The sequence below is a fragment of the Triticum urartu genome, chromosome 2A (genome assembly GCF_056163025.1).
Source record: "Triticum urartu cultivar PI428250 chromosome 2A, HENAU_Tu73, whole genome shotgun sequence".
NCBI classification, from domain to species: Eukaryota; Viridiplantae; Streptophyta; class Magnoliopsida; order Poales; family Poaceae; genus Triticum; species Triticum urartu.
In genome coordinates this window covers 537,672,772-537,683,100 of record NC_141874.1, presented here as the reverse complement: position 1 = coordinate 537,683,100, position 10,329 = coordinate 537,672,772, and the positions used below count along the sequence as shown (strand labels likewise).

Here is a 10,329-nt window from a genome sequence, read left to right as displayed (position 1 = left end):
GCCATCAAGGACCGCCCCAGTTTCCGACCGCCTCGCGTGCGCCTCAGCGGCTTCCAGTTCATCGCTGTCCTCTGCACCACAACCCACGGCTCAGCCTCTGCTGCCCTTTTGAGCCGTAGTTGCTGCGTTTCACCGGCCCTGCCTCCGAGCCGGTTCACCTCTGCCGAGCCACCTCGATGGCCGCACTTGGATTCGCGTCACCGAGCTGCAATGGGTTTGACCCCGAGCCATGGCCACGACCCGCCTACAAGCCGCTAGAATTACTGCTCAGATCCAAATCGTCGTCTGCTGAGCCGCTCCGGATTTGAGTCGCTTTGCCTCTGGATCACTACACCTCGGGCCGCAAATCGCCGCGATCAGTAAGCCGTTGTTTCTGCTCTGAGTTATCTCCACAGGAGAGCCGCTGCGCTGGCCGTACCTGAACCCGCCGCCGCCCACTCGCCGGGACGCCGCCCCGGCTGTCCAGCGCGGGCCTGACGGCCCTGTCCGTTTCTACTCTGAGCCGCCTCCACTGGTGTGTTGGTTTTGAGCCGCGATGGCCTCCTCCAGCTTCGCTATTGCTGAACCGACCGTCGCCTCCGCCCAGCAAACATATGGCCGCGACCTAGAAAACAGGAACAACCCGGAACTGATGTGGTCAATAACTCGGATTGGTCAAACCGCCAAGTTAACTCGCCGCTACTACTGAGACTCGCCGTGGCCCGCGCCTTTAAGTCGCCGCCGCGTTGAGGCGGCCTTGCCATGACTTGTTCTGGCTCCTGCCGTTGCAGCTGTGCCTCGAGTCGCCGATCGATTCCCGGGCACCCGAGCTACTCCCGCTGGGTTGGCTTCCGGTTCACCGCGTCAGCGCCGCCTCTACTATTGGCTTCTGTGTTGAAATTGCTACTATTCATCGCTGTTTAACCTGCATCTGTCGTCGACCCACCGGAGCCCGATCGGCATGCTTGGAGTTTTGTCGATCTGTCACTGTTGGCAAGGCCGCCTGCTATTGACCCGCCCCTGGTTTTTCAGCCGCCTTGGGCTCATCCCGCCACTGCCAGGCTCTCTGAAGCCTGTATGCACGAGCCGGTTTGTTGAGTGATCCTACTACAACGATTTGCTAAGGCAGAGCGATAGAAGCAGGAGCACATAGCATCAATCCAACAATTAGTACGTGAAGATAACAGAGCAGGCCGTGGGAGTTGAGCCGGCGACCTGAGAGTCCAATCCTAGTGCTAACAGTCACCAGGCCACAGCATGTGTACTGGCCGGTTTACCGTGGGAGCTGGTCCGGCCGGTTTTAACTCAAGCTACGGAAGTTATTACGCACTACATCAAAATATCAAACCAGACCAGTATTAAGTGCTGGTACGTACTAAGTACTAGTGGCCGTTTTACAGCTCACGTGAAGGGTGATATTTGACAATTGAGAAACAGGTGGTATGTGCAGACAAAAAAAGCATGGTGCTGCCCACGACCAATTAAATTTCCAGGTGCTATCTTTTCTATCTGTTTTTTGTACATGTTTTTTTCTTCTGAAAACCATTACTCTGTTTTGCAATATATTTTATGCAGGACAATGATTCATTATAAAGGTGGTGTCATGCTCGTGGAACGTGCACGCCCACTTGATGTTCAACGGGTGTGCGAGCTGCCGCTTCGACATTCCAACACCACGGCCGACTCATCCACCGTGCACTGGCGATTGATTTACCCGTCTGCACCGGCTTATAACGCTGCGGCCGGTTCATCCGTTCGCGCACCAGTGATTAACTCACCCGGCTGCACTAGATTATAACGTCGCTACCGGTTTATCTGTCTACTATTGCGGCCGACTTGGTTATGATTGATTTCAGCTTTACCGTGCCGATCATCAACTCCGCGGCAGATGACTATTGGCTTCACGTATCAGGTGAAATCCATTCAGTATATTCTTTATTATTATATATTGCTTTCTTTAAAAGAGCAATTACTCCGACTTGCAACTTTTCTAAGGCAGGACAAGTTATCTACTGCAAAAGGAAATATTATATCACTGAGTTGTTGAAAGACTTATACCGGTTTATATCATGGTCAAATATAGAGAGTCTCAAACCAACTCCTCGAGTAATCTTAAGACTCGGGGGATACAATCATATGACTCAGCAAAGTCTTAAACACCCAGTTCAATAAGAATTTATCTCTTGCAAAAAAATAAAGGTTGCTGAAGAGGACCTGTTGCCATCATGCGCGGTTCAAACATGGGTATCCTTCCTTATTGTCTTATCATATTATTGATCACTTGGGGGCTTATTCGAACCATTGCTACACCTCTTGTTCGGCGCAATGCCACAAAATCACTTGGGGGCTTGGTCGTATTCGAACCATCGCTACACCTCTTGATCGGCGCAATGCCACAAAATCACTTGAGGGCTTAGTCGTATTCGAACCATAGCTACACCTTTTGATCGGCGCCATGCCACAATATCACTTGGGGGCTTGGTCGTATTGGAGCGATAGCTACACCTCTTGATCGGCGCAATGCCACAATATCACTTGGGGGCTTGCTCGTATTCGAACCATAGCTACACCTCTTGATCGGCGTAAGGCCACCAAAGAAAATCACTTAGGGGCCAAAGAGAGTGTTGCAAAAGCACAATTCAAACATGGACACCCACTGAGCACAGCTCAAAATATTGCTTGGGGGATTCTTTGCTATCGCAATGAACAAAGAATCCACACTTGGAAGCCTGGTGTATACACCTAAAACCCCGGGTTAGCCTGTGATGTCGACTACACAACCTTTTTCTTGTAGACGTTGTTGGGCCTCCAAGTGCAGAGGTTTGTAGGACAGTAGCAAATTTCCCTCAAGTGGATGACCTAAGGTTTATTAATCCGTAGGAGGTGTAGGATGAAGATGGTCTCTCTCAAGCAACCCTGCAACCAAATAACAAAGAGTCTCTTGTGTCCCCAACACACCCAATACAATGGTAAATTGTATAGGTGCACTAGTTCGGCGAAGAGATGGTGATACAAGTGGTATATGGATGGTAGATATAGGTTTTTGTAATCTGAAAATATAAAAACAGCAAGGTAACTAATGATAAAAGTGAGCACAAATGGTATTGCAATGCTAGGAAACAAGGCCTAGGGTTCATACTTTCACTAGTGCAAGTCCTTTCAACAATAATAACATAATTGGACCACATAACTATCCCTCAACATGCAACAAAGAGTCACTCCAAAGTCACTAATAGCGGAGAACGAACGAAGAGATTATGGTAGGGTACGAAACCACCTCAAAGTTATTCTTTCTAATCAATCCGTTGGGCTATTCCTATAAGTGTCACAAACAGCCCTAGAGTTCGTACTAGAATAACACCTTAAGACACAAATCAACCAAAACCCTAATGTCACCTAGATACTCCAATGTCACCTCAAGTATCCGTGGGTATGATTATACGATATGCATCACACAATCTCAGATTCATCTATTCAACCAACACATAGAACCTCAAAGAGTGCCCCAAAGTTCCTACCGGAGAATCACGACAAAAACGGGTGCCAACCCCTATGCATAGGTTCATGGGCGGAACCCGCAACTTGATCACCAAAACATACATCAAGTGAATCACGTGATATCCCAGTGTCACCACAGATACGCATGGCAAGACATACATCAAGTGTTCTCAAATCTTTAAAGACTCAATCCGATAATATAACTTCAAAGGGGAAACTCAATCCATTACAAGAGAGTAGAGGGGGAAGAAAACATCATAAGATCGAACTATAATAGCAAAGCTCGCGATACATCAAGATCGTACCACCTCAAGAACACGAGAGAGAGAGAGATCAAACACATAGCTACTGGTACATACCCTCAGCCCCGAGGGAGAACTACTCCCTCCTCATCTTGGAGAGCACCGTGATGATGAAGATGGCCACCGGAGAGGGATTCCCCCTTCGGAAGGGTGCCGGAACGGGTCTAGATTGGCTTTCGATGGCTATGGAGGCTTCTGGCGGTGGAACTCCCAATCTATTGTGCTCCCCGATCGTTCTAGGGTATATGGAGATATATAGGCGGAAGAAATGCATCAGGGGAGTCACGAGGGGACCACGAGGGTGGAGGGCGCGCCCAGGGGGGTGGGCGCGCCCCCTACCTCATGGCTTCCTCGAAGCTTCCTTGACGTGGACTCCAAGTCTCCAGGGTTGCTTTCCTTCCAAAAATAAGTTCCGTGAAGTTTCAGGTCAATTGGACTCCGTTTGATTTTCCTTTTCTGCGATACTCTAAAATAAGGAAAAAATAGAAACTGGCACTGGGCTCTGGGTTAATAGGTTAGTCCCATAAATAATATAAAAGTGTATAATAAAGCCCATAAACATCCAAAACACATAATATAATAGCATGGAACAATCAAAAATTATAGATACATTGGAGACGTATCAGCATCCCCAAGCTTAATTCCTGCTCGTCCTCGTGTAGGTAAATGATAAAAACATAATTTTTGATGTGGAATGCTACTTGGCATAATTTCAATGTAATTTTTCTTAATTGTGGTATGAATATTCAGATCCGAAAGATTCAAGATAAAAGTTCATATTGACATAAAAATAATAATACTTCAAGCATACTAACTAAGCAATTATGTCCTCTCAAAATAACATGGCCAAAGAAAGTTCATCCCTACAAAATCATATAGTTTAGTCATGCTCCATTTTCGTCACACAAGAATGCTCTCATCATGCACAACCCCGATGACAAGCCAAGCAATTGTTTCATACTTTAGTAATCTCAAACCTATAAACTTTCACGCAATATATGAGCGCGAGCCATGGACATAGCACTATGGGTGGAATAGAATATGATGATGGGGGTTACGTGGAGAAGACAAAAAAGGGAGAAAGTCTCACATCAACGAGGCTAATCAATGGGCTATGGAGGTGCCCATCGATTGATGTTAATGCAAGGACTAGGGATTGCCATGCAACGGATGCACTAGAGCTATAAATGCATGAAAGCTCAACTAAAGGAACTAAGTGGGTGTGCATCCAACTTTCTTGCTCACGAAGACCTAGGGCACTTGAGGAGGTCCATTGTTGAAATATACAAGCCAAGTTCTATAATGAAAATTCCCACTAGTATATGAAAGTGACAAAACAAAAGACTCTCTATCATGAAGATTATGGTGCTACTTTGAAGCACAAGCGTGGAAAAAGGATAGTAGCATTGTCCCTTTTTTATTTTTTTATTTGGCCTTTCCCTTTTCTTTTTTATTTGGCCTTTCTTTTTTTTATTTGGCCTTTTTTGGCCTTTCCCTTTTTTTGGGACAATGCTCTATGAATGATGATCATCACACTTCTATTTATTTACAACTCAAGAATTACAACTCGATACTTAGAACAAGATATGACTCTATATGAATGCCTCCGGCGGTGTACCGGGATTGCGATGAATCAAGAGTGACATGTATGAAAAATTATGAATGGTGGCTTTGCCACAAATATGATGTCAACTACATGATCATGCAAAGCAATATGACAACGATGAATGTGCCATGATAAAAGGAATGGTGGAAAGTTGCATGGCAATATATCTCGGAATGGCTATGGAAATGCCATAATAGGTAGGTATGGTGGTTGTTTTGAGGAAGATATAAGGAGGTTTATGTGTGAAAGAGTGTATCATATCACGGGGTTTGGATGCACCTGCGAAGTTTGCACCAACTCTCAATGTGAGAAAGGGCAATGCACGGTACCGAAGAGGCTAGCAATGATGGAAGGGTGAGAGTGCGTATAATCCATGGACTCAACATTAGTCATAAAGAACTCACATACTTATTGCAAAAATCTACAAGTCATCAAAAACTAAGCACTACACGCATGATCCTAGGGGGATAGATTGGTAGGAAAAGACCATCGCTCGTCCCCGACCGCCATCATAAGGAGGACAATCAAAGAACACCTCATGTTTCAAATTTGTTACACAACGTTTACCAGACGTGCATGCTACAGGACTTGCAAACTTCAACACAAGTATTACTAAAATTCACAACTACTCAACCAGCACGACTTTGATATTATTACCTCCATATCTCAAAACAATCATCAAGCATCAAACTTCTCTTAGTATTCAACACACTCATAAGAAAGTTTTTACTATTCTTGGATGCCTGGCATATTAGGATTATTTAAGAAAATTACCATGCTATTTAAGAATCCCAAAATAATATAAGTGAAGCATGAGAGTTCATTTATTTCTATAAAATAAAACCACCACCGTGCTCTAAAAGGATATGAGTGAAGCACTAGAGCAAATGACAAACTACTCCGAAAGATATAAGTGAAGATCAATGAGTAGTCGAATAATTATGCAACTATGTGAAGACTCTCTAAAATTTAATAATTTCAGATCTTAGTATTTTATTCAAACATCAAGAAAAACAAAAGAAAATAAAATGACGCTCCAAGCAAAACACATATCATGTGGCGAATAAAAATATAGCTCCAAGTAAAGTTACCAATGAACGAAGACGAAAGAGGGGATGCCATCCGGGGCATCCCCAAAATAAGGCTTTTGTTTGTCCTTGAATTTTACCTTGGGGTTCCTTGGGAATCCCCAAGCTTAGGCTCTTGCCACTCCTTATTCCATAGTCCATCGAATCTTCACCCAAAACTTGAAAACTTCACGACACAAAACTTAACGGAAAACTCGTAAGCTCCATTAGTATAAGAAAGCAAATCACCATCATAAGATACTGTAATGAACTCATTCTAAATTCATATTGTTGTAATATCTACTGTATTCCAACTTATCTATGGTTCATACCCTCCGATACTACTATTAGATTCATCAAAATAAGCAAACAACATGATGAAAACAGAATCTGTCAAAAACAGAACAGTCTGTAGTAATCTGGATCAAACATATACTTCTGGAACCCCAAAAATTATAAAATAAATTGCTGGACCTGAGGAATTTATATATTAATCATATGCAAAAATAATTAACTAAATATCACGTTCCAAATAAAAATGTCATCAATTCTCGTGAGCGCTAAAGTTTCTGTTTTTTACAGCAAGATTAAAAAGACTTTCCCCAAGTCTTCCCAAAGGTTCTACTTGGCACAAACACTAATTAAAAGCATAAAACCACATATAAAAATAGTCTAGATTAATTATTTATTACTAAACAGGAACAAAAATCAAGTAACAAAAATAAAGTTGGGTTGCCTCCCAACAAGCGCTATCGTTTAATGCCCCTAGCTAGGCATGATGATTTCAATGATGCTCACATAAAGGATAAGAATTGAAACATAAAGAGAGCATCATGAAGAATATGACTAGAACATTTAAGCCTAACCCTCTTCCTATGCATAGGGATTTTGTGAGCAAACAACTTATGGGAACAATAATCAACTAGTATAGGAGCGCAAAACAAGCATAACTTCAAAACTTTAAGCACATAGAGAGGAAACTTGATATTATTGCAATTCCTACAAGCATATGTTCCTCCCTCATAATAATTTTTAGTAGAATCATGAATGAATTCAACAATATAACCAGCACCTAAAGCATTCTTTTCGTGATCTACAAGCATAAAAATTTTATTACTCTCCACATAAGCAAATTTCTTCTCATTCGGAATAGTGGGAGTATCATAAGAGACTCGAATACTATAAATTGTTTCCACATTAAAAGAGTAATATTCAGAAAAGGGGTAATCATAATCATGACAAGTTTTATAAATATAATTACTTTTTATAGCATAAGTATCATCACAATAATCATCATAGGTAGGAGGCACGCTATCATCATTATAAATTTGCATATCAAAATTTGGGAGACTAAAAATATCATCTTCATTAAGCGTAGCATCCCCAAGCTTGGGACAAACATTAATTGCAGCAAATATATTCTCAAAAACACCATCTTCATCAAACATAGCATCCCCAAGCTTGGGCCTTTTCATATCATAAGCATAATCACTCTCATCATTAATAGTATGGATAGCACCAATAGTATAGCAATTATCATATTCTTCCAAGCAAGTGCCAAAAAGATTTTCAAGATCATAAGAAGTATCATTATCTTCCACAATTATATTTTCATGAGTCACAATAGTAATAGGAGCAGCATTATTTGGGGGAGATATATTTTTACCTCTCTTCCTTTTTCTTTTCTTCTTCTTCACCACATCATGTGTGGGTTCAATCCTCCTTTTGGAGCTCCTTATTAATGAGATTGGTTGAATAGGAGACTCCTCCTCGTTACCTGATTCATCATAAGAAATAATAGGAGGGTATTGGGAGGTCTCTTCCCTTTCATTAGTATTCTCTTCATCTTCTATTTGTTTTGTTTTCTTTATGTAATTGGCAATATAAGGATTTTCAATACAATTCACCGCACAATATATATAAATTTCCTCTAGATCAAAACCAAGAAGTTTATAACGGGCAAATTCTGGAAGATGCTTAGTTATACGTTTCATTTCTTCGTAGCCCATAAGCAAACTAAGTTCATTATAATGTGCAAGGGAAATCAAGTCATCACAACTTTTGGACACGATTAGATCATGTAACAATTTGCATCGGATAGCTAAATGACCCTGTTCATTGCAAAGTCCACAAGTATGACCAAGAAAATTTAAATTTTTAGCACAATCATCTAGCCTTTCTTGCAACAATTTAGTTTCTAAGTACTCATGCCTCATGCAATATCTATCTTCCCTATTTGGTGTGTACTTACAAACCCAATGCACTCCACAAAAATTGACATGTTTATAGGAGACATTTTCATCATAACAAGTGCAATCATCATTAGTACCATGGGTATTCAAGGAGTTAATACTAACAACATTGCAATCATGCTCATCATACAAGGATTTAGTGCCAAACATTCTAATGCATTCTTCTTCTAACACTTTGGCACAATTTTCCTTTCCATCATACTCACGAAAGATATTAAAAAGATGAAGCGTATGAGGCAAACTCAATTCCATATTTTTTTGTAGTTTTCTTTTATAAACTAAACTAGTGCTAAAATAAGAAACAAAAAGATTCGATTGCAAGATCTAAATATATACCTTCAAGCGCTAACCTCCCCGGCAACGGCGCCAGAAAAGAGCTTGATGTCTACTACACAACCTTCTTCTTGTAGACGTTGTTGGGCCTCCAAGTGAAGAGGTTTGTAGGACAGTAGCAAATTTCCCTCAAGTGGATGACCTAAGGTTTATCAATCTGTAGGAGGCGTAGGATGAAGATGGTCTCTCTCAAGCAACCCTGCAACCAAATAACAAAGAGTTTCTTGTGTCCCCAACACACCCAATACAATGGTAAATTGTATAGGTGCACTAGTTCAGCGAAGAGATGGTGATACAAGTGGTATATGGATGGTAGATATAGGTTTTTGTAATATGAAAATATAAAAACAGCAAGGTAACTAATGATAAAGTGAGCACAAACGGTATTGCAATGCTAGGAAACAAGGCATAGGGTTCATACTTTCACTAGTGTAAGTCCTCTCAACAATAATAACAAAATTGGATCACATAACTATCCCTCAACATGCAACAAAGAGTCACTCCAAAGTCACTAATAGCGGAGAACGAACGAAGAGATTATGGTAGGGTATGAAACCACCTCAAAGTTATTCTTTCCAATCAATCCGTTGGGCTATTCCTATAAGTGTCACAAACAGCCCTAGAGTTCGTACTAGAATAACACCTTAAGACACAAATCAACCAAAACCCTGATGTCACCTAGATAATCCAATGTCACCTCAAGTATCCGTGGGTATGATTATACGATATGCATCACACAATCTCAGATTCATCTATTCAACCAACACATAGAACCTCAAAGAGTGCCCCAAAGCTCCTACCGGAGAATCATGACGAAAACGGGTGCCAACCCCTATGCATAGGTTCATGGGCGGAACCCGCAAGTTGATCACCAAAACGTACATCAAGGGAATCACGTGATATCCCATTGTCACCACAGATACGCACGGCAAGACATACATCAAGTGTTCTCAAATCTTTAAAGACTCAATCCGATAATATAACTTCAAAGGGGAAACTCAATCCATTACAAGAGAGTAGAGGGGGAAGAAAACATCATAACACTACAAAAAAATACACTTCCGTGATGATACGTGTTTGTCACGGTAGGTCGCTTTTTTTGTCATGCATGTACATCCATGACAAATTTATGACAGAATCAAGATAGTCATGCCTGTGTTGTCATAGAAGTGTTCCATGACATTACCAAAATTATCATCACGGAAGTGTCCACTTCCATGACGATAAATCGCGCGTCACAGAAGTGCTTTCGTCAAGGGTGACCGACACGTGGCATCCACCGTAACGGAACG

At 41.6% G+C, this 10,329-nt stretch overlaps 1 protein-coding gene across 1 annotated transcript in view; it reads right to left on the bottom strand.

Moving 5' to 3' along the window:
* Positions 1 to 492: 492 nt before the first annotated feature.
* Positions 493 to 10,329, bottom strand: part of LOC147985792 (uncharacterized) — a 31,495-nt gene continuing 21,658 nt past the window's right edge. Inside the window, exon 3 of the mRNA XM_087541740.1 lies at positions 493 to 604. Coding sequence (XP_087397866.1) covers positions 493 to 604 — 112 coding nt within the window. The remainder of the gene's footprint in view (positions 605 to 10,329) is intronic.